At 56.2% G+C, this 23801-nt stretch overlaps 2 protein-coding genes across 19 annotated transcripts in view; both read right to left on the reverse strand.

Moving 5' to 3' along the window:
- ARHGEF11 (Rho guanine nucleotide exchange factor 11) overlaps positions 1 to 8270 on the reverse strand; it is a 79314-nt gene extending 71044 nt beyond the window's left edge. For all 18 annotated transcript variants that reach the window (XM_065574192.1, XM_042843265.2, XM_065574196.1 and 15 more), the window contains exon 1: positions 6494 to 8270. In XM_065574192.1, coding sequence (XP_065430264.1) covers positions 6494 to 6528 — 35 coding nt within the window. In that variant the 5' untranslated portion in view covers positions 6529 to 8270. The remainder of the gene's footprint in view (positions 1 to 6493) is intronic.
- An 8432-nt stretch (positions 8271 to 16702) lies between these two features.
- On the reverse strand, positions 16703 to 23245 carry ETV3L (ETS variant transcription factor 3 like). The gene is made up of 5 exons (XM_042843238.2): positions 23111 to 23245; positions 20440 to 20677; positions 19336 to 19522; positions 18959 to 19082; positions 16703 to 17322 (listed from the first exon to the last, which is right to left on the reverse strand). The coding sequence occupies exons 1-5, from the start codon at positions 23160 to 23162 to the stop codon at positions 16703 to 16705; spliced, it is 1221 nt and encodes a 406-aa protein (XP_042699172.2). The 5' UTR covers positions 23163 to 23245.
- Between the last annotated feature and the right edge of the window lie 556 nt (positions 23246 to 23801).

Here is a 23801-nt window from a genome sequence, read left to right on the forward strand (position 1 = left end):
GAAGAGCTTCCACGCCCAGAACTTGCTGGTATGAATGAAGCAGGCTCATTCTTACGAGACAATGCTGTGCCAATGTCACATCCATGTGGCTGTCGCCCAGAAGCGGTACTGTAACCCAGACGATAAAGAGCCGGCTAACTAGGGATTCCAGCGGGTGATGCGAAGCCAGCGCCAGCAGAACAGGGAAACTACTCTCTGCAATTTGATATCCCAAGCGTCTCTCCATGCCATGCCGTGAACAATCTGCCTCTGTCCCTCAATTACTCACAGAAGTTATTTCATTTTTCGGGCACAATGTGCCGAGACAGAAGGCCCATTCTAACGGGCTGACAACACGGGGTCCTCCCTACTGTGCATGCCAGGGTGCGGAAGCTGGCACTCCGATCAGCTGCAGCAGGAACAAACTCTGGTCTATTCTGACCCAATGCATTAAAGCCAACAGGGGTAAGATCACCAAGACCCGGGGCCCATGTCTCTGCCATTAGACCCAACGGACAAGAATAACCGATGCATAGCTTCAACCTCGGAGGCACTAAATATGGCTGCAGAGCCGTATTTATTTAGCACCCTGGCTGAAGCCTCATGCCTATTGTAGGAAGTTGGTATTGAAACCATGAGAGACAAGGCAATTCCCAGACTCAGGGCATCAAACTCTGCCACTTTCCATCCAAGGACCTTTACTAACTGGTCCCCATGACCCTGCTGCGAGGCACTGATATCCCCAAAACCAAGGAGAGGCACAGGTGCCCAAGGCCACCGCGTTAGAGATGGGATTTGCTCCAAGCAGCACTCAGATCACTAGGCCACATCAGGAGAGAGAAATAAGATGATCCATAGGGGAGAAATACAACTTTGCTGATGGAGCGGCAGTGTAGCCTAAGGGACTGAGCCCTGGCCTGCGACCCAGGAGTCTGTTCTGGTCTCTGCCAGTGGCCTGCTGGGTGACCTTAGGCAAGTCACGTCCTCTCTCCGTGCCTCAGTTTCCCCCGCAGTTAAATGAGGATGGTGATACTGACCTTTGTAACGTGCTCTGAGATCTGCTGATGAACTGCACTATGTAAGAGCTAGGGTAATATCGTCATCATTCCAGTGCTAACTGTGGCCTGGAGAAGAAACAGAAACTTACACATATTTAAAAGGTAAGAGGTTCTGCAGAGTACAGAAGAGAGGGCCCAAATCAAAGGCCAAACAAAGGAACCACGTGCCACCAGAAAGGTTATTTAGCAAACAAAAACCATAATAGGGCCTTGAACTTCCACTGAGCAGGCCTCTCTGGCCCCGATAAAGCCCCACTGACCTGTCCAAAACTGAAATACCATCCCACTCCGATAACCCTTCTGCTGGGATTCCTGATCAAATTCACACACCATGCAATTATTCTTTACTGGTCTTTAATGAGATTCTGCGCAGGGCTTTGCCAGCTCAGCGTAGCACCAATACCTGTATGTACCAAAATCCACCACCAAAACGCAGCCAGCTCTGGGGTGGAGGGCAGCGATTCACTGGTACAGAGCACGACAGCTGCAGTGGGCAGGACCAATCCCATTCTCCTACAAAAGAATCACCTTTGCATCCCTCTAACACCTGGGTGTGTGGGGGAAAGAGTCCAGATCTTGTTTTATTAACGTCTCCGATGCTGTAGCCAGCGGGGAGCTGAATTCCTCGACCTTGTAAGGATGAAGAGCTGAGAGGACCCAGGCACGGATTTGAACCCGTGATTCCATGGAGACGGATGCGTAGTTTGCTGAGCCACCCCCTCCAACGCTTGTCTGGTACAGACAGTTAATCTGATTTGCGGCGCTGGAGCAGAAGTGGGCCGCTTCCTGGGGAGATTTAACTAGCAAAATTGCAGAGTGCTTTGCGGACATCGCAGCCGATTAGTTTGCTTTCATTAACCTGCGAGGAACTGAAACCTGCAGAGGATAAAAGGGCAGAAATCCTTCCCTCCTCCTTATCCTCCCCACTGACCGCCCATCACCATGGCCAAGCAGTACAGCTGTGTTTCAGCCCTATCCCTCCCCAACTGAGACGCGGAGAAATTGCAAACTCATCGGGGCATAAAGGTTCCTGATACGTGACAAGCGAAAGGTATTTGAACAGCAGAGGAACAAACCTTGTTATTTTTCCTTTCTATTTTTGGCCACACTTCCTTTTCCGTGTAATGAAGGAGCCATCGCTCTTTAGGGCAGTATAGTTTGTAACTCTACAACACGAACCCCAGTCTCAAGGTAGCAGCATTACCTAGCAATTTGCATTGGGGGCTGGGAGTCAGGACTCCTGGGTTCTATTTCCAGTTCCAAGAGGGAGTGCGACCTAGAGGCTACGGCTCAAGGTTTCTGTTTCTATCTGGGTTCTGTTTGCGAGCCCCACTGTACGGCGTGGAGCCAAGGGGTTTCCTCATTTGTCGGATCACCACCACCGACCTTTGGAAAGTGCTTTGAGATCCCTGGACGAGAAACGCTGTGCAAGGACTCACAATTATCACGTGATACGGCTCCGAGGGAGAAGGCTTACCCCAGACACCTGCGCTATCAATGCCTCACTTGCCCCCTGCACGGCACAGAAGGCATCACGCCCCCCTCGCCACCAGTGCCCTACCGACACCGAGAAGGATGGGCCATTAGCCAGGATGGGCAGGGATGCCACACCATGCTCTGAGTGTCCCTAGCCTCTGTTTGCTGGGAGTGGACGACAGGGGATGAATCACTCAATGATTGCATGTTCTGTTCCCTCCGTCTGAAGCACCTGGCATTGGCCGCTGTCGGAAGACAAGCTACCAGGCTAGACGGACCATTAGTCTGACCCAGTATGAGCAACAGGCAGCCGCTCTGTAAGCACTCTCCTTTAACTCCCTAGGCACGCCGTGCCCCTGTGCGCCCCAGCTAGGCAGAACACGCACCTGTCAAAGTTCTGTTTGTACAGCGCCTAGCACGCTGGAGTCCCGGTCCGCGTCTAGGGCTCCCAAGCACTACAGTAGTACAAACCACCACCAACAAGGCACTTGCTATCCCGGGGCAGGCAGGAGACGCCAGAGGAAGGACTAGAAAACGGCTTCTCAGGCAGGTGACCGTCCAGCCGAGCTAGAGAGGTACCTCCACTAGCTCGCTTCAGCAGGCCGCCCTTGGGTGCTACCCTGATGTTGCGTTTTTCACGCCAGCTAAGCTCTACTGGAACTGGAGCTGCTTGCACAGTGCAGGGTGGAAGCCCAGCAGCGTCCAGGCCGCCACGCAACTGGAAGAGGAGACATTAACAAGGTTTGCAACATCCCCTGCAAAGCAGACAGCACGGAGGTTTTTATGGTCCTGGCTAGAAAGTCCTACAGAGTAAACTATGGTGCTCCCAGGTAGCTAAACAAAGTTGTCTCCACCCCGCAACCCTGTGCCTGATCCACAGGGAACAGGAATCTGTTACAGCCCCTCCTAGAGTCCCTTCACTCTTTGGCTCAAGCTGTAGCAGCTCTGGAGACGCCCAGTTCAACCCCCGGTGTGTCGGCCATCACATACGCAGGGTCTCTTCCAGGATTCGAACCACTGCTGGCCCCAGAGGCTTGAGATGAGCTTCTTGTGATCAGAGGAAGAATGTAACCGGCTGGCCGGCGCGCGTTACATCAGCAGGGACAAACCAAACAAACTAACTGTCCCGGGGGCCGACACAAATGCTAGGAATGTCTGATAGCCTCCTGTGGCCTGGAGTGAAACCCTCAGACCACCTGCTACCCACCACAGCTACTGGGAAGGGTTCTGGGATTCCCGCCGGGGTGCTGTCCGTGCTCTTCTCTCAGAAGCCTCTGGTCATTGGGTCCTCTGCTGTTGGGGGGAAAAAGGAACCCCGACGCACGCCCCGATGTTAGAGCTTGCTGTGGCAAAGGGCCGCAGTTGAATGTGGAATATGGGCGCAGAAGCCATCAGGGACAAGTAAAAAGGTCTGGAATGGCGTCTGCTAGGCATCCACCGTTTTCTCCTATCACCCCCACTTCCCCGGCATCTTGGCTCCGGTGGGGATTGAGGGAGAGGGGGCTCCCACTATTCTACTCCATTTTGGGGTCCTTTGTCCTCTGCCCCATAAACAGCTGTCCCAATCCCAGCTGTGCACCCTACCGTTTTCCTGTCAATCACACAGCTCCTTCGAAAAGCTCCAGGCATCAGCAGAGGCACGGGGGCGGCCTGCATGCAGACTCAGACAGCCCTGCCTGGGGTCGCGGCTGCAAGGCTATAGCGTCATAACCGGAAGGGCTAGAAGCTTCAACGACAGCTGAAATCCTGCAGACACAGAGTTCTGGGCCCACCCCGGCCAAGAAAGATTTCAATTTCTAGGTGGTTTAGGTGCTTCAAACGTTCAGCATAGCGCCCCCAGCCAGCCCCTCTACCTTGCCCACAGTATTATCTGCCCTGGAGGTGAGGCCCCACCTCTGGCAGTGATTTCATTTGCCTGCAGGAACGCGGCTACTATGGCAATGAGAGCAAGAGAAATATCAGTAAGTAAATGAATCACCAGGCCCTAACTTATCAGGGTTTAATACCTGCCTAATCAAAATCTGTATTTGTTCTAATACAGGGAGTAGCTTAGCTTGAACGGACAGAGAAAAACCATTGCTGTTTGCACAGCCAACAGTCCTCAGGGAAAACTAAAGCTACCAGCCCAAAGCCAGTTGCTACCAGAGGCAGGTGTCAGAGACACCAGTACCGCAGCGTGCTTAATACAAGCCACTTCAAATCCTAGCAGAGACAGCGCTGTAGGCGCCGCAAAGATCCTGTGGCACTTTTCATAATAAGGGGTTCGTTCTTCGCCTCTCACCATTGGCTGTTGACATCCTCCACCCTAGAGGTGGATGCATTTCAGCGTGAAGCTATCTCCCAAAACCCTGAGGTCTGGTCTACGCTTAGAAGTTAGATTGACCTAGCTACGGCCGTCACGGCTTCAAAAAGTTCACGTTCCTGACCGCCAATCTAAGCCCCAATGTGGACGCGGCTACGCTGACAGAAGAATTCTTCTGTCGACCTAGCTACCACCGACCGGGGGGTGGATCACCTACATCAACCGAAAACCCCTTCCGGCCCTGTAGGAAGCATCTACACTACAACAGCTTAGCTGCAGCACCTACAGTGTAGGTGTGACCTTAACTAGTACTTGCTACTGAGTGGGACTACTTGCAGTAGTAAACACTACACCTGCTAGGAAGAGCATGCAAGCCTAGCCTCTAGCTTCTAGGCACAGTGAGGTTCCTCCGAGGATGACAAGTGTTATTTTTAAAAATGCAGCATATTATTCATGATTATTAACTGTTAGAAAACGCGTGAGAGATTTAAACTCCACGGATCAGCTCCTGCTTGGGTGGCATTTAGAAATCTGAGAGTGTGTTGATGATCAAAATCCTCTGAGCTGCACAGAAAGGGATAGGACCAAAAAAATCAATCAATAAAAATAGAACCCAAGCATGCAGCACACACTAGAATACCTGCTTTATCTCATGTCTTTCCACACGGGCGGATATTAAACCAACGACGGCAGTGAAAGGAGAATATTGCAGTCCAGGAAAGAATCGGTGCAGTGTTTTGTGCATGGACTTTTGTTTTGGGAAGAGGTGGGGGAGTAACCCTCCATGCTCTTCTCTGCCCTCTGTTTCAATCCAATGGCCTTCCCCAGCCCCCAGCATGCATGGCACCATCCCAATCCATTACCACCCCCCACTGCAACTAGCCTCACTGCCTGCACCCCACTTGCCGCCTGGCTTATCCACACTCCCCAACGTCACTTGGCAGATTGCAACCACCTTACTCCAGGCACCAGAGACCATGCTAAAGGGGTCACGTCTGCAGTCAAGACTCCCATTAACTTCCAGGGTGGAGGACTGCAGGATCAGGTACTGACATGGTGCATGAGAGAGGGAGGGCATTTCCTCTTCCAGGGGAGTGGATCTAGGTAATTTACCAAGTGACCACACAGTCTGCAGAGGAACCTGGGTACCATACATGGAATAATGCCCATCCTAAACTAGGCCCAGGCCCAGCCCACTGCAGTCTGCATAGGAGATGGAAACAGAGGATCAGTGGGGGAGAGGGGATGACCCAGACAGGGAGCAACTCGCATACAGTACTGAGAGTAAAATTATTTAGAAGCATTTTTGTGTAGAAAAACCACACACACAATTCCCCCTGTGGACAAACAAACAAGACATTCCCCCAGCCTGCAAATCCTCACAGCCCACATACCAATTCTCTCTCTCTCTCTCTCTCTCACACACACACACACACACACACACACACACAGGCACACAAAAACACTCCATACACAATTTGTGTAGCACCACTAGTAGCCCCCCAACAACTCCCCCCATTTGCATCACACTCAAACTAGCAAAGTAGACAGTTTGCTCAATTCAAAACAAGCCCTGCCCAGAAAAAAGAACCAAAATCCCAAAGTAGCATCACTAAATTTGATATTCAATCACAAGCATTAAGAGGACAAAAAAATAAATAACCCAACAAACACATACCTGTCTAGTGCAGTCTGCGGAGGCCTCACACTCATGATTCTTCTTGTCTCCTTCGCTGATCCAAAAATCCAGGGTCCTCTGTTTTCTTGACTGCTTTTATAATTTTAAAATCGCACCCTCCCGGAAAAAAAAAATTCCAGAAGAGGAAAACAGATCAAGATCCTGGAAGCTGCAGGTCCATCTTGAGCTGGAGTGTGAACATAGTCCTTTTTTTCCTTTTCTTTTTTTTAATTTTTCCCCTCCTGTTTTCTTCTGAAAAAAACTAAAAAACACACTTGCCTTTTTATTACGTCCAAAAATAGTCTTTTCAAGGTTACAGATGCTGTCGAAAAAATGTAAAAGGAAACAAAGCAGTTTTTCTTCAAAATATTAAAGTCTTAACTGCAAAACACAGATAAAAAAACATCCTTATAATCCAGTTTTAACAGCTGTTCTTCTGTTTGCAGGGCAGAGACAAAAAAAAATTAAAATAAAATCCCTAGCCTAATACTTGAAAAACTGTAACAGAAAAAAAATACCAGAAGCTCAAATTCTTCCACAAATTGGCACTTCTTTTAGGGTAACAGCTCGGTCTTTCCTTGCTATCATTGAAAAATAAATAATCAATAAAAATCATACAATACTATGTACATTGTTTCTGAGTCCAGTTCAACCCTTACAAAAATTAAATAAAAAAAGATGTCCTAATTTTTAAACCCCCAAACTGCATTTTAAGGTTCCTAAAACTTGACACAAATCAGTTTCTTCCTTTAAAAAAAAAACAAAAACAAACCAAACCCTGAAAATAAAATACCAGCTCATGCAAACCCGGCTTCCGAAAGCAAAAAAATCCACAAGCTCCCTGAAAATAAATAGCAATTCTGGTTTGGTTCCTCAACAGACTCCCCAATCTCCACCTTTCCAGGCCGAATGACCCCTCTCTTGAACTCTGCCTCTGAACCCCAATATCCTTTTCCTTGCAGCGTAAAATGAACCAGTCCCTGCAAAATCCCCCTCTCCACGAAATGGAGATTCTTTCCTTCTTTATTTCTCTTCCTCCCTTTTCCCATCCGCTTCTCTGCCTCTCTCTCTTCCTCTGTCTGAGTCTTTCAGTGGGAAGAGGAGGAAGAAGAAGAAGGGGGAAAAAATACTGCACCAATTCTTGTTATTAGCTTGCTGGCAAATCTGGTTTGAAAGGTCCCTGTATATCTCTCCCTCCCGCCTCCTGTTTTCTTCCTTCTCTCACTGCATTAAGTGGCAGGGAGGGGGGCAAAGCCTGTCCCTTTCTGGCTGAATTGTGATTGCTGGTCTCTGTGCATCCCAGCTGGGGGGAGGGATGTTCCCCACCTCCTTTCTCCTCTTTCCCCTTCTCCCTCTCTGGCTCCTGCGCTCTCCCAGGCCCTGGCAATGGCAGGGGGGCCAATCCGAGCCCCTGGGGGCCAAAGCCCCTTCCCCCTGGGCTGCTGGGCTGGGAACCTGCCCAGGGAGCGGCCTAGCTGCAGCTCTCAATCCCCAGCCTTTCCCAGCCCTGCCTCCCCTCCCCTCTGGAGCCCTGCCTCCCCCCAGCTCCAGTGGCGCCCTCCCTCTCCCAGAGGAAAAGGAAGGGGGGGGGAGGCCACCCCAGGAGGGGGGGGAGGAAGGAGGGAAGGTGACAGAGGGCAGGGAGGGGGAGGAGGAGGAGGAGGAGGAGGGGGGGGGGGGCAGCAGCCTTTTCCCCTGCCCTGCTGGGGCCAGCTCGGGCTGCTGCAGGAGGAGGGGGGAGAGGAGCTGCCTGGTATCCCTGCCCCCCCCCCCGTCCCCCCCCCAGCTAATCCCTCCTCCTGCTGCTACTGACCAGGCACAGCCCCCCTTCCCCTCCTGCCCCTGGGGTGCCAGGGGGACCCCCACCCTCACAGCCCCCCTTCCCCTGGGGTCCCTTCCCCTCCTGTTCCTGGGGTGCTAGGGGGACTCCCACTCTCACAGCCCCCCTTCCTCTGGGGTCCCTTCCCCTTCTGCCCCTGGGGTGCCAGGGGCACACCAACCCTCACAGCCCCCCTTCCCCTGGGGTCCCTTCCCCTCCTGTTCCTGGGGTGCCTTGGGGCCCCCCCACCCTCACAGCCCCCCTTCCCCTGGGGTCCCTTCCCTTCCTATCCCTGGGGTGCCAGAGGGACCCCCACCCTCAGCCCCCACCCCTCCTGCCCCTGGGGTGCCAGAGGGACACCCACCCTCACAGCCCCCCTTCCCCTGGGGTCCGTTCCCCTCCTGTCCCTGGGGTGCCAGAGGGACCCCCACCCTCACAGACTCCCTACCCCTCCTGTTCCTGGGGTCCCCACTCCCTGGGGTGTCAGAGAGCATCCCTCTTCTTCACAGCCACCTTTCCCCAGGGCTCCCCAGCCCTCCTGCCCCAGGGTGTCAGAGGGATCCCCCACTCTCACAGCCCCCCTACCCCTCCTGTTCCTGGGGTCCCCAGTCCTCTTCCCCTGGGGTGCCCGAGAGCATCCCCACCCTCACAGCCCCTCCTTTCTCCTGGGGGCCCCCTACCATTTTGCTCCTGGTCTCCCCAACCCTCCTGCTTCTGGGGGTCCTAGAGGGGTCCCCACCCTCACAGACCCCCCTACCCCTGGGGTCCTCTACCCCGCCTGTCCCTGGGGTGCCAGAGAGGGTTCCCCACCTTCACAGCCCTCCCACTTCCCCTGGGGGGTCCCCTATCCCTCTGCCCCTAGGGGCATCAGAGAGAGGTTCACATTCACGCTCCTCCCTCTCCCCCCCCCCCCCCGCAGCTGCCCCCGGGTTACCAATGAGGATGCTGGGGAGGAGAGCAGGAAACAGCCTTGCTGGGGTTCGGTGGGGTGAGGGGGTTCCCCCAGGGGTGGGGGTGCTGGGAAGGGCTGACCTGATCCCCCTGGATTGCCGCTGGGAAGGTGGGCAGGAGAGAGTGAAAATGAAAGTGACATTTGGACAATTCTCCCTGGGAAACTTTCCCCTCCCCTACTCCTTTCCCTCTCCCACCCCCACCCCCCTCCATCTCTGGGGGTGTCACCCCCCTTGGCAGGACGGGGAGCTTCAGCTGCTTACTCCACGTCCACGTTTGGTCTCGCTCTTGGGCACTTTGCACCAGGGTCATTATTAGCGCCGGTGTCGCTCCCCTCGTGTAGACACACCGCATGTGGGGGGCACGGCACACTGGGGACACACGAGCCCCTGGTTTGCCCCTTGCGGGGCTCAGGGGAAGAACACCTGGGATTTTGCCTATGAGAATTAAGCCCTGAGCGGGCCGGACTCTTCCTTACCCTGGATCTAGCGGCCCCGTTTACACCAGTGCAAAGAAAGCGTGAAGCACAACTAGCAGTTTTCACCCCCGTTTACACGGACGTAAGCGCCCCGCCCAAATCGTGGGGCAGAGGAGAGCCCAGTCTCCAGCTGGGTTCCCAGACGTTGGAGGCAGCCAAAATCTGGGGCTGCTTTCAAAAATGCCAACCTTGCAGGATCCGTGCCTCAGTTTCCCCCCCCCCCCCCCCATCCACGAGACGGGAGGACCATATTCACCAGCCTTTGTAATGTTAATTCTAGCTCCCCCTTTTCTCCCTGGCCTCGGTAAGCAGCACCCCCTTAGCTCCCTGTACTTCCTAGCTAGTCCACTAAGAGGCGCCATTCCTGGTCCACTTCCCCTTAACTCCTGGGCTTATTAATCACTGTAACGGGCTTCCAGATCCTCTGCTGGAAGGTGCAAAGCGTTAATTGCTACATCTGGGAGGTGTTTAACCCCTTCACACCCACCTTCCTTGCCAGGACACCCCCCACTACTCCCCAGCCCTCCTGGGGGTGGGAAGATTGGGAAGTATTAACCCATAACACCAGTTAAGTTGCTTTGAGATCCCAGGACACAAAGAGCTAGAGGTTAGAGCCGGTTGGGAAAATGTCTAAACCGTTTTCTGTCAGAAAATGCCATTTCAACACAACCAAAATGTCCCAAACTCAGATCAACCGATGAAGTCATTAAAAGAAATGGACAAAGGACATTCTGCAAACGTTAAAAAACACTGGAACCACTTTTGCTTTTCCCATATAAATCAAAGTAAATTTTGAAATGAAAACAATTAAAAGGGTACAAATCTGAAGGAAGTATTTCAAATAGAATTGAAAAAAATTCTCCTCGTTTCAAAACTTTTTTTGGGGGGGGGGAGGAATTTCATTTTTGTGAAAAATTTCAGCATTTTGACTTGGGGATGGAAGTTTTAAAAAAAACAAAAATCTAAATTTTTCACAGGCTGGAAAATCCATTTTCTGAGCAACTCTGCGAGAAGCAACCAGGGTGCTGTCAGGCCCAGGGGAGGGAGAAGCACGAGGGGGGAGAGGGATCTCCAGAGGACGTGGGGCAGATCGTCAGGGTCTTCTGAGCAACTCAGTTCTTCTGCACTCTAGATGTGCATGGCCCCAACCAACCTCCATCCATGGCGGTCCAGAGTTGTTGCGAGAGCAGGGGTTCTCAAACGGGGAGTCGGAACCCCTTAGGGGGTCGCAAGGTTATTACATGGGGGGGATCACAAGCTGTCAGCCTCCACCCCAAACCCCACTTTGCCTCCAGCATTTATAATGGTGTTAAATATATTAAAAAGTGTTTTTAATTTATAAAGGGGGCCGCACTCAGAGGTTGGCTGTGTGAAAGGGGTCCCCAGTAAAATAGTTTGAGAGCCACTGTGCTAGAGCATGCACCCAATCCAGCCAGCAGGGGGCAGCCCCCCAAGCAAGGGGGAGTCTGCCTATGGGGTGGCACAGGCCTGCAGGTGCTTGGAAGGCCAGAGATTCTTCCCCGGTGCCTTCTCTGCAACCTCCCTCCCTCCCATTTTCTTGCCCAGGTACAAACGAAGACAGAGCTAAAGCAAGGACTATGGAGGCCTTTACGTTTTCCACTGGCTTTATATTAAGATTTAAATCGTGAAGCCATTTCTGCTCAGCAGGCAACAGGCAGAGACCAAGCCTCAGGGTTAGATCAGTGCCAGCTGCATCACTGTAGCACCTAAGGCCCCATGGTGCTCGGGGCTGTACATACCCAGAGCAAGACAATCCCTGCCCCCAAGAGCCGGCAGTGCAAACAGAGGAGAAGATAAAGGAAGGTTGCGTCAGAGGAGGGGCTGGGACGCAGAGGGATTAAGTGGGTCACCCAAGGAGGCAGGAATTGAATCTAGATCTCCTGATTTGCAGGCCAGCGCCTTATGCACCTGACCATCCTTTGTCTGCAAGCTTCAGTCAGAGATTTGTGGATCCTTACAAGGCTCGTGACCTTTTGGTGCTTTCCTTAAATCCCCAGCTCCTGGAGTCACGTGTGAACAGGGGAACCTCAGTCAGGGGGTGCCCTCAGGGAGGTCTCACGTTCACCAGGCCTCAGCTCCTCTCTCTCCGCCTCCCCAACTCAGCAGCCTGTTGACCTTTTCGTCATCGGCCAAAAGAAGTTGCAGGTGGGGAAGCTGCCTCCTGTCCTCCCCGAAAGGCCCAGTCGAGATCCTCGAACAAGTGCCAGTTCCTTGTCACGCTCCCCCCTGCCTGCACTGTCCTAGACAGGCTGCTTCCTTCTAGAAATACCCTCCCACAGCACCTCCTGATTCCCTCTGGAAGAGGGTTTTCCTGCTGCCCCTCACTGCACATAGCTCCAGACCCTTCTCTCAGGTGGGCACGAGCACCTGTTGCCTGGTCTTCTTTCCTGTATTCCTGCTGCAGCTGTCTCAGCTCCTCTAGCTGACCAAGCAGGCTACCTCTTACAGGAAACATGTCACCTGATCCAACCACAGCCCTAACTGGGGATAGGTGAGGTTGAACCCACCTTCCCCTTAAAGTGCTAGCACGCCCAGCGACCAAGGCTATAAGCCGCAGCTGGGCAAGTCAGCCACAAAGCTCTATGGTCAGAGTGTACCATTAGTGTCCTTGCACCTTCCTCTGAAGCTGGCCCCTGCCGGAGACAGGACCACATTGACCCGGTCCGAGGATTCGCGCGTTCTTCTGAAACATGAACGGGCGCTGTTTGGTCTAATCAGATATGTACGTCGGCCGCAGCCTCTGCTATTGACACGTTCTCTCTCAGGCTGGAGCTCTGGGCTTGATGCAGGGATCACTGGGTGAAATCCTCCGGCCTGTGCGCTGCGGGAGGTCAGAGAGCTGAGCAGAACGGACCCCTCCTGGCTTGAAATCTACAACTCTGTGAACGTTATTATTTGTATTGTGGTAGTGCCTGGGCACCCCAGTCCTGGACCAGAGCCTCATGGCGCTAGGCGCAGAACCAACACCGACGAAAGGTGGTCCCCGCCCCATAGAGCTTCCAACGGATCATGTCTGGGCTCTGGAATACCACTGCGAATATAGTAACACTCACAGGCCTCAATCAGCCACGGGGCTGGGCGCTGCACACACCCAGGAGGTAACAGGGGCATGTTGTTATCACTTCCGTCTTTAGCAGAGTCAAGAGGCTTCCAATAAACCCAGGCTCTGCTGTGTCAGGACGCTGCAGCTGCCAGCAGGAGGCCCCCAAAGACCAGTGCCCCGCATCACTCCGTCTCAAACCCACGCTGGTGTTCAGTTGGTGCCAACCCAACGTGGTGTCTGTGAAGTGCCCTGCCCTCGTGTGATTGGTGTTCTGGCAGGTCCCCGGCCAGAGTGGGGTTCTATTGCATTGGAGGCCGCACGGGGACAGGTAAATGGCGGGTGGGCCTTTACTCTGGAATTACCGTCACTGTTTTCCTTTCAGAGACTGCCGCCCGGCTGTCCATCTGTCCATGGTCACTGTCCATGGGCTGTTACAGTCTGAAAGTGAAAGGAAAATGTCTTTTTTCACCCAAAGGGAGATGCAGCGTGGTCCAGTGGTTAGAGCATTCTATTCCTGGCCCTGCCTGCACTTAGATTTGGGCCTCGTTGCGCAGGGCGCTGCACGTGCACATGGCAAGAGACACTCCCTGCCCCAAAGAGGCTAAATGGACCAAATAGGACAGTGTTGCCCGGGGGACAGAGCACTGGGCTGAAAATCACTCAAGAGACCTAGATTCTATTCCTGGCCCAGCCATTGGCCTGCTGGGTGACCTCAAGCAAGTCATTTCCCCTCCCCGTGCCTCAGTTTCCCCAGCTGTACAATGGGGCTGCCCCCTCCTTTGTAAAGTGATTGAGATCTACTGCTGAAACGTGCTAGATAAGAGCTAGGGATTATTAAAGAAAGGGTAGAAGGGGAAACTGAGGCACAGAGAAGGGCAGTGATGTACCCAAGGTTGCCTGACAGATCTGGGGGTAGACCTCACATTTTCCATGTGGGAAAGCCACGTCGCCTAGGCCCCAAGTGTTCTGCCTGGTGTCTCCAAAGCTTTAGGTGGGGAGAGGGGAAGCCTTGTCTATTAACCCCACTGTAATAATGCCAGGTGAGCTGGAGGTGAATTGGCGATGCTCAGGCTGGTCACTAGGGGTCACTAGCGCCATGCAGACCGTTGAGTCAATCATTAGCAGGCTGCTTTGAGAGGCAGCAATGTAACAGAAACACCTTTGGCAGGGGCCCCTGCAAGTCAGGCCTCCTTGGGGCTGCACATTCACCACCATCTTGCACACTTGGCGGGAGAGGTGGATTGGGCTCCCCTCTCGCATGGCAAAGAATGCCAATCAGAGACGAAGCAATGGAGGCGATGGGAAATGTCCTAGTGCCGAGATCCATGCCAGCCGCACATGCTCGTTTCATACGCTCGCTCCCACTGGCTGTTTAGCACGCCGGGGCCTGGGGAAGCTGGTGTTGTGGGGAGGGAACTGGTATAGGATGCCGGACAGCTCCATTCGGTCCCTGGCCCTTCACACAGCCTACATGACCTAGAGCAAGTCCCTTCATCTTTGCCCAGCTGGACAATTATGACCACCTTTTGGGAGCAGAGAGCGGTTCTCCTAGGTCTATGTGCAGCACCAAGGGACCCTGATCTTGGTTGAGGCTGGTCTAGTTGCTCCCGCACGAGACAGAATAATAGGAACCATGGGTCAGCTTTTTTAGAAGCGGCCCCTAGACCAGGCCTGCGCTCTATGTGCATTTTTCCCCAGCTCAGTCGCCAAGCGCGGCAAAGCCTTCGCACGGCTACATCTTCGTTCCCGCTGCACTTGGATTTCTGGGCACGGCCATCACGCGTGCGCACAAGCATCACCATCATTGTGACCATCTGACCGGACCTCCTGCCTAACACGGCCCATAGGGCTTCCCTGAATGAATTCCCGCTTCATGTCCAATTGCCGTGATGGAACTAGTGTAGATCTTTTCAAAGCACATCTGATTTTGGATGACTGTGGCTTCTAGGTTAATGTCTAGCTAGGACCTATGTGATATAAAAAGCGTCACCTACTGGCACATAGGAATAAGTGTCTCTGGTCATCAGGAAAATGGGGCGAGCATTTTATCAAGAATTTGGACAAACAGTACCCTTCCCCTCCTCCTCCTCCTCCACCCCCCACCAATGACAAGGTTGATTTCATTCTAACCTAGCCCCCTGCAAATGGGGATTTGGGGCAACAACCGAGAGATTCTTGTCTACAAACAATCTTTATTCACCAAGTTTGGTTTCATCTTTTATACAGACGAGGTGAGAGTAGCCAGGCCGTGCACACTTATTTTACTGACAGACTGTGCTGCAGGGCGGTGAGGGTATTGCCGGACGGGTGGAGGGGGGAAGACGGCAGGGTGATGTGGCACTGGGACTTGTATAGACGGACGAATCAGGCTGGGCTGGTGTGAACCTCTAGGCTCCAGGCGCAGCCGAAGAGAACGCACCTGTTCTGATGCTGGAAGGAGCAGCCTATCCAGGTAAAAGATCCCTGCTACACGTTCGGTGCCTCCAGAGCACACCTGTTGTACTGAGTGGCGTGGGACCCCCCAGGCAGAACACCCCTGCCTCAGCGCTGGACGGCCCCTGACCTTCCCCTGATTTCAGCAGGGTGCTAATGGAGCGCAGCCCGAGACCAGGCTTGAGATCTGGCAGAGGAGGAGTTAAGAGGAAACCTAAGAGCAGGGCAAAGGGGACCAACAACTAGGCACTTAGAAAACACTCCACACAAATGTTTGAATAAGAGGGAGGAAAGTCGAGAGGAAAGACACCCCGCCCCCGCCAGGTCTCCAGAATGTCACTAGGCAAAGGGAACTGGGGCCTGAGCCATCCAGAACGTGTCCCCAGCATGGGTGGGGCGGTGGCTGGGGAGTAGCAGAAGAAAAAAGGGGTAGAATAACTCTATGGGGGCAACTGAGTGTTTAATGGGCAATATTGGGTCATATGGACCCTGTGCAGGGCTTTTTCCCCTCCAGTCACTGGATGATGCAAGAAGTTGATGAGACAGATACAGCCCAAGCTCCCAGGCCTTATTCTGTAGCTGACACAGGGGCGGCGCCTGCTTTTGATCCAGACGTCCCATGTGTGATCCCTGCGGATGATCCAGCGGCAGCAGCACCGGCACCGGAGCCAGGCAACATTTTTCCTTCTCAAGGTTTTTTGTCAAAGCAGAGATTTCTGCGGGCGACGGCGGGCGACGTTTTGGGCTAAACTGGGTGGGGTTTTGTTGAAAATTTAAAATGGTTTGGCTGAAATCGTCCAATTGCCAAACATTGAACAATCTGTTTTGTTCCCCCCCCCCCCCCCGCCCTAAACCTTTGGGAGAAAAAAATGGCAACGAAAAGGAAACGTTGTAGAGTTCATTGGGGTTTATCCCCCCAGGCTTCCAAACCTGTTTGCACATCAGCTCCGATCGCCGCCCCGCTACACGCCGAGAGGTTCAAAGCGAATGAAGAGCTGGGGTCAGGTACCAGGTGGGCCATCCCGGAGACAGAGTGTGTCTGATCACCCACTTGGACCCAGGTCTAGTTGTGGAGCAGAACAGAGGCTGGGGACATTTGGGGTGTGAATGAAGTGTGTCTCAGACTACCCGGGATGGTGCACTGAGACCATGCAAGGAAGACAGAGGGCTCTGCACACTTGGGGCACCTACCTCCCTGGGGAGTTGTGGGTGGCAGGGTTATTGGTGGGTGAATGAGAATGAGTCACTGGCAGACCCTGGTGGCTGGTTTTCTGGTGGCCCAGCCAGCACCCCATTGGAAATCAACTTCCTCAGCCCGGAGGCAGGGGGAGGGTGGGTTGCGGAGACCTGGCTGGTTGAGGGATCTTCTGGTCTCTGCTAGCTGGAACGGCAGGGTCCCCTGGGACAGTGGAATCAGGGCTGGAGGAGAAGAGCTGACATCCCCCTGCCCCTTGCCCATCTGCCTTAAGTGGGATCCAGGGAGTAGCCAGGTTTAAAGGCAGACAAGCAGGGGATGCTGGGGGGGTGGAGGCCTTGTAACTCGGGGGGGTAATGCAGACCCTCCCCTCCCCCACTGGGATCCAGACTGCTGGTGTCTTTGGCTTGAGGCCGGCCCTCAAGCTCCTGCTTTGGTTTCACACTGGGGCAGCTCTCTGCAGAGGAGGCCTCCTCTTCCTCCTCGGGCGGGGAGAGGTCCAGCGGGAACCCCAGCCTCTCTCCGGCCATCGCGCTCCCGGGGTCCCACGTGGCGCCCAATGGGAGCCCAGGGAACGCTCTCCCCTGCAGCCTAATGGGTGGGAAGCCGAGACCCATCAGGAGGGCTTCTGATCTGGGGAGTCCCCACGAGCCGTGGGGCTGGGCCCTCTCCTCTAGGGGCAGCACCGAGCGGCCGCGCTGGAAGACGTGGCTGGGGAAGCGTGACCAGTTGGGGGAGCTGGGCTGGGGGTACTGGGGAGGGGGGCAGAGCTGACGGCTGGAGGGGGGGCCGAGGCCGGAGTGCGGGAACGTCGACGGGAAGGCGGCCAGGTGGGGGAACTTCTCCTGCACTCCCCCACAGCAGCAGGGAGACGGGGGCGAGCTGAACTCTGGGGACAGGAACAGAGACAGGGAGCAAAGTGAGACTGGCCCAAAGCCGACGCCAGCCAGCTGCCCCGCACCGCGCATCCCCAGGCAGCCCCCACGTCATGGAGATGGAACCCAAGAGTCCTGAGTCCCACACCCAGTGCCCGAGCCCCTAGGCCCACAACCCCCTTGAAAACAAGACCTCAATGGCTGGGCCTTCTGTGTGTGTGCTGGCGGGAGGGCGACAATCAGTGCACTGAACAATGGGCTGGGAGTCAGGACACCTGGATTCTTCCCAGGCTCTGCCACTGCCCTGCCAGGCGACCTTGGGCAAGTCACGCCACTGGTGTGTGCCTCAGTTTCCCCCCCCCCCACCCTTGTTTATTCAGACTGCAAGCTCTTCGGGGCAAGGACTGTTTCCCCCTGTCTGCAGTGCCTGGAACAATGGGGCCCGGATCTGGCCGCTAGGTGCTGTTATAATACAGAACAAGCCTGACCTTAGCCTCCTGCCTATTCGTCACAGCCCTACTGCCCCTTCCTGGCAGCCAGGCTGGGGCAAAGGGGCTCTGGGGCGGGAACACCCCTGGTTCAGAGCGGCCCTGTGTCCTGTGCTCCGCCAGGGGCCCTGGACAGGAAGGCGGCCTGGGCTGGGCAGATCCAGACTGTTCTGTGTCTCTGCAGGTCCCACCTTCGTCCCCAGCCCCAGGCCCACATGCACCCAGGCAGGGGTGCAGCCCAGGCTGCTGGGGATTAACCCTTCGAAAACCAGGCAGCTCTCTGTGCAGGTGACACCTGCAAGGCGGCTGCGGCTGCCCAGAGACAGGCAGGTAGGGGGTTGAGCGGTGGGTGAGGGGCTTTTTGAGGCTTTTGCCCTTTCTGAGCCCCCCCTGCTGGCAGGACACCCTCCCCCCCCTCCAATTTTAGGAACCTGCAGCAGGTGGTGGGAGTGTGCGGAGGACGGGGGAGGGACATTTCGATCCAGATTCAAATCCCCGCAAATTCAGGGGTGTTTGGATCCAGCTGGTCAGAGCCCCTGGGGCAGACTCGCCTCTGCGTGGCCCCCGGGCCTGGATTCCCCATTGCCCGGCGCCATCGTGCAGCCAGTGCCAGGAGTTGCCAGACGCTGCTGCTCGGATTGGGGAGATGCTGGATCCCCTCACCCATGGCCAGGCTCGGACGCGAGCTGGGCCCTTATTTCTCCCTTGATGTGTTATCGGCAGCCACCCACTGATCTGGGACACGAACACCGGCGCACACTCACACACAAACACCAGTGCACGCGCACACACAAACATCGGTGCACACGCACACACAAACACCGGTGCACGCGCGCACACACGTACACGGGCACACTCACACACAAACACCAGTGCACACTCACACACAAACACTGGTGCACGCGCACACACAAACACCGGTGCACGCGCGCACACACGTACACGGGCACACTCACACACAAACACCAGTGCACACTCACACACAAACACTGGTGCACGCGCACACACAAACACCAGTGCACGCACGCACACACGTACACGGGCACACTCATGCGTGTGGGTGGGTACCACCATGAGGTCTCCTGAAAAGCTCCTCTCTGACCCTGCTCTGTGCTGCTGTCCTCCCCGTCCCCCCCCTTTCACAGACACACATGGCACTTACGGGCCCCGCTGGCAGTCCCTTTCTTGTTCCCTGTGCTCGCCATGTCCAGCGGGTCCCTGAGGCCTCTGTGGAAGGCCAGCTGGTCGGCCAAGGCTTGGCGGGTGAAGATCATGTTCTGCAGGAGCTGAAGGGGGAATGAGCTTTGCAATGGGGACCCCCATATTCAGGGTCCTAACAATGAGCCTGGGGTCCCTGGGGCAGCCTGGGACTGATGCCCACCCGCCCCCACCCATGGGTCAGTCTGTGACCCCATCCCAGCCCCCACCCATGGGTCAGTCTGTGACCCCATCCCAGCCCCGTGCACGGGGCAGACTGTGACCCACCCCCACCCACAGGGCAGTCTGTGACCCCATCCCAGCCCCGGGCCCTGTGGTTACCTCGCTCTGCATGCCGGCAGAGGCCATGGATGGCCGGTACACGCTGGCGGCCCCCATTAGCAGGGGTGGGGAAGGGTAGCGCACGTCCCACAGCGGGTAATTGACGAAGATGAGTTTGCTGAAGTTAAACTTGTAGGTGAACCTCTTGCCCTTGGTCTTGTGGAGGATACGCTTGTTGTAATAATACCTGGGGGTGGGGGGAGAGGAAAGAGCCTGGCGCATTAGAGCAGCGGGGGACGGACGTGTCACTGAACAGACAAGAACCATGAAGCCGAGAGACAATCCAGGAATCTTTTCCATTTGTATAAAAAAACCATTCAAATCTCCTCCTCTTCCCTGAGCAGCAGAAAGCACTGGGCATTAATGCCCGATCCCGCCCGGTAGGAGTGACCGCAGAAATTTCCAACTGACTTTGCCACGTCTGTCTGCCTCCCCTCTGCGCTGCTCTCTGCTAGGCGGTGGGCAACAGAGAGAAGAGAAGAGAAGAGAAGAGAAGAGAAGAGAAGAGAAGAGAAGAGGGACTATCTTCTCCTAGAAAAATAAAAGATAAAGGCTCCTTCTCTTGTGCTCTGTCCCCTTACTCTCTCTCTTCCATCATCCCTTCTTTTCCTGCTCCAAAGGGTCAGGGATGGATCTGGGTGTCCCTCTGGGTCCATCCAAGGTACAGCTAGACTGAAATAAGTTTCCCCTTCTCCTTTAAATCTATGTCCAGGTTTCTCAGCTCACCTCTTATCCATGTGCTAGGCCTGGGGCCTGAACTCCCCTAAAAGCAGGGGAACTCAGATCCCGGCCTGGATCAGGTCCATGGCTAGCGGGCGTCAGTTTGCCCTGATGCCTGGCGGTGGACCGTGGGAAGGGGCAGGACTGGGCAGCGAGGACTATAATGAGGCTGCTGGACTCAGACAGATCCTGTGGTTCCCTGTAGCTCGGGGACTGCGCTACCTGGTGTGATCCTGGCATGGATGAAAGCGGTGCCGAACTGGGCTGCTCTCTGCCTCTCCACCAAATACCCGGTCTCTCCTTTGATCGATAAGCTCCCTCGTCTCTGCCCTGGGTCGAGACGGGTTCCCGTGCTCCCCGCCCCACGCGGCCCCTTCTGCGCACCTGAGGGCCCGGCTCAGCTTGTCGTAGTTCATTTGCGGTTTGCTTTTCCTCCTGCCCCACAGACGCGCCACCTCGTCGGGGTCCTTGATCACAAACTCCCCATACTCGCCCTGCTGCCAGGCGATGACATGGCGGAACTCCTCCTTCTGCAGCAGCTCCAGGATGAAGTGCCAGAGCTGGATCTGACGGGAGCCGGGGCTGGATTCTGCCTTGTAGGCCCAGTCTGGGAAAGCCAGCCCTGCAGAGCAAGTGAGAGCCTAGTCAGACCCCAGCGCTGGCTGCCCTCAGCCTCCCCACAACTCCCAGGGGACTTCCTGTCTTCAACTGTTACACAGCAGTGCTGCGTGGCTGTTAAACAGCTGCCACGTTCCACCCCAGAGGTGGCTGCATTTCAGTGCTGGGTGAGTGAGCCCTGTGCAGTGTAGGGTTGCCAGGCACCCGGTCGAAAAGGGACCCTGGCAGCTCTGGTCGGCACTGCCGACTGGGCCGTTAAAAGTCCTCTCGGCGGCGCAGCTGGGGGCCCAGGGCTAAGACAGGATTCCTGCCTGCTCTGGCTCTGTGGCTCCCAGAAGCGACCGACAGGTCCCTGCGGCCTCTAGGCACATGGGCAGACAGGGAGGCTCCGCGCATTGCCCCCGCCCTGAGGGTCGGCTCCGCAGCTCCCATTGACCGGGAACCGCGACCAATGGGAGCTGAGGGGGTGGCACCTGCGGGTGCAAGGGCAGCGCATGGAGCCTCCTTGGCCACCCATGTGCCTAGGGGCCACAGGGACCTGGTGGCCACTTCCTGGGAGCCATGATAAGTGCCGCCAGACCCCGCACCCCAAAATCACTCCTGCATCCCAACCTCCTGCCCCAACCCAGAGTCCCCTCCTGAACCCAAACTCCCTGCCGGAGCCCACCCCCCCAACACCCCAACCTCCTGCCCCAACCCAGAGTCCCCTCCTGAACCCAAACTCCCTGCCGGAGCCCACCCCCCCAACACCCCAACCCCCTGCCCCAGCCCTGAATCCCCTCCTGCACCCCGAACCCTAATCCCCAGTCCCATCCCAGAGCCCTCACCCTCCTGCACCCCAAACCCCCTCATCCCCGGCCCCACCCCAGAGCCCGCACCTCCAGCTGGAGCCCTCCCCCCCCCCGCACCAGCACGGAGCCCCCTCCTGCACCCCAAACCCCTCATCCCCAGCCCCACACCAGAGCTCACACCCCCAGTCAGAGCCCTCCCCCCCACACCAGCCCGGAGCCCCCTCCTGCACCTCAAACCCCTCATCCCCGGCCCCATCCCAGAGCTCACACCCCCAGTCAGAGCCCTCCCCCCACACACCAGCCCGGAGCCCCCTCCTGCACCCCAAACCCCTCATCCCCAGCCCCACACCAGAGCTCACACCCTCAGTCAGAGCCATCAGCCCCCCCACACACACCCTAACCCCCTGCCCCAGCCCTGAGCCCCCTCCTGCACCCCAAACCCCTCATCCCTGGCCCCACCCCAGAGCCCGCACCCCTAGCTGGAGCCCTCACCCCTCCCCGCACATACCAACCCCCTGCCCCAGCCCGGAGCCCTCTCCTGCACCTCAAACCCCTCATCCCCGGCCCCATCCCAGAGCCCACACCCCCAGTCAGAGCTCTCACCCCCCGCACCAGCCCGGAGCCCTCTCCTGCCCCCCGAACTCCTCATTTCTGGCCCCATCTGGAGCCTGCACCCCCAGCCCAGAGCGCATACCCTGCCGCATCCCAGCCCCCTGCCCTAGCCTGGAGCCCTCTCCCGCACCCCAAACTCCTCATCTCCAGCCTCACCCCAGATAGGAGCGGCTCTATGTATTTTGCTGCCCCAAGCACGGCAGGCAGGTGGCTTTCGGTGGCGCGCCTGTGGGAGGTCCGCCGGTCCCGGGCCTTCGGCGTGCCCGCTGCCGAATTACAGCTGAAACCGCGGGACCGGCGGACCTCCCGCGGGCGCACCGCCGAACGCCGCCTGACTGCTGCCCTCACGGCAACCGGCAGGCTGCCCGCTGTGGCTTGCCGCCCCAGGCACGAGCTTGGAGTGCTGGTGCCTGGAGCCGCCCCTGACCCCAGAGCCCGCACCCCCAGCTGGAGCCCTCACCCCCCTCCCTCACCTCAACACCCTGCCCCAGCCCAGTGAAAGTGAGTGAGGGTGGGGGAGAGCGAGCGACAGAGGGAGGGGGGATGGAGCGAGCAGGGGGTGGGGCCTCAGAGAAGGGGCGGGGCAGGGGTGTTTGGGTTTTGTGCAATTAGAAAGTTGCCAACCCTAGTGCAGCATTGCTGTGAGGATGTCAAACAGCTGCTGAGTTCCACCCCAGAGGTGGCTGCATTTCAGTGCTGGGAGAGTGCTCCCTGTGCAGCACTGCTTTGGGGCTGTTAAACCACTGCCGCGTTTCACCCCAGAGGTGGCTGCATTTCAGCACTGGGGAAATGATCCCCGTATGTATAGTCTGTAAAGGGCTCTGGGAGTAAAGCTGCTGCATAAAGGTACCAGATTGTGGTACCTCCAGGGGGACGCAGGTGCTCAACACCTCTCAGGACCGGGCCCCTCGCTCCCTAACTTAGCTTCGCCCCGTGCAGCATTGCCAGGGCTTGGCCCAGCTCCACAGGAGGAAAGGAGGCCGTGCTTTCCTCTCTCCCCTTGGAGTTCCACGCGGCATGGTCTGTATTCTCACCTGAGATCCAGCAGGAGCTGGGGACCCCCTCGGACACGCAGCCACAGTGCATCTCACAGACCTGGGGACGCACAAAATCAAAGCCACCATGGCAGTGAAAAGGAACATGGGCTCAGACCTCAGGGCAGTGCTACTGTCAACGATTCATGTCACTAGTGGGTCTCTGGAGCACAATACGGTCTGATTCCATTTGAGGCAATGCCCGCCAGTGGTTAGAGCAGGGGCGCGGGGAGTCAGGGCTCCTGGGTTCCATTCCCAGCTCTGCCATGGGCTTGCTGCATGGCCTTAGGCCAGTCACTTCGCTGTCTTATGCTTCAGTTTCCCCCCCTCTTTGCAAGGGGGATTATTACCTAACTCACAGGTGTATTTGACATCAGGGCTAAGAGGAAAGGGGTCTCCCGACTCATCCATACGCAGCCACAGCCTGGCTCCCTCAGGGATCTCTCCTCTGGTTTCTTGCAGAACACGTCCTGTCGGGTGGCACACGACATTTGCATAAATCAAGGAAATCAACACAGGGTGCGTGCGTTGATGTTGCTGGGAACTCTTGGCCAAAGGCCCTTGGGAGTGTCAAGAAACCTGCCACCATGCCTTGGGCTGGGGTGTTCTCTCCAGCTGCCCCTCCTAAACCCAGAGCTACGGCAGGCAAGCCCTGCCCCATGGAGGATGTGGGAAGAGTCACTCCAGGACA

Source organism: Chrysemys picta, chromosome 20 (genome assembly GCF_011386835.1).
Source record: "Chrysemys picta bellii isolate R12L10 chromosome 20, ASM1138683v2, whole genome shotgun sequence".
In the NCBI taxonomy this organism is placed as follows: Eukaryota; Metazoa; Chordata; order Testudines; family Emydidae; genus Chrysemys; species Chrysemys picta.

Coding starts and splice junctions, on each gene's coding strand:
- ETV3L (XM_042843238.2), bottom strand. CDS start 23,162: ATGCACTGTGGCTGCGTGTCCGAGGGGGTCCCCAGCTCCTGCTGGATC. Junction 20,678..23,110: donor CAGCTCCTGCTGGATCTCAG/GTGAGAATACAG, acceptor CTTGCTCTGCAG/GGCTGGCTTTCCCAGACTGG. Junction 19,523..20,439: donor AAGCTGAGCCGGGCCCTCAG/GTGCGCAGAAGG, acceptor CCCCACCCCCAG/GTATTATTACAACAAGCGTA.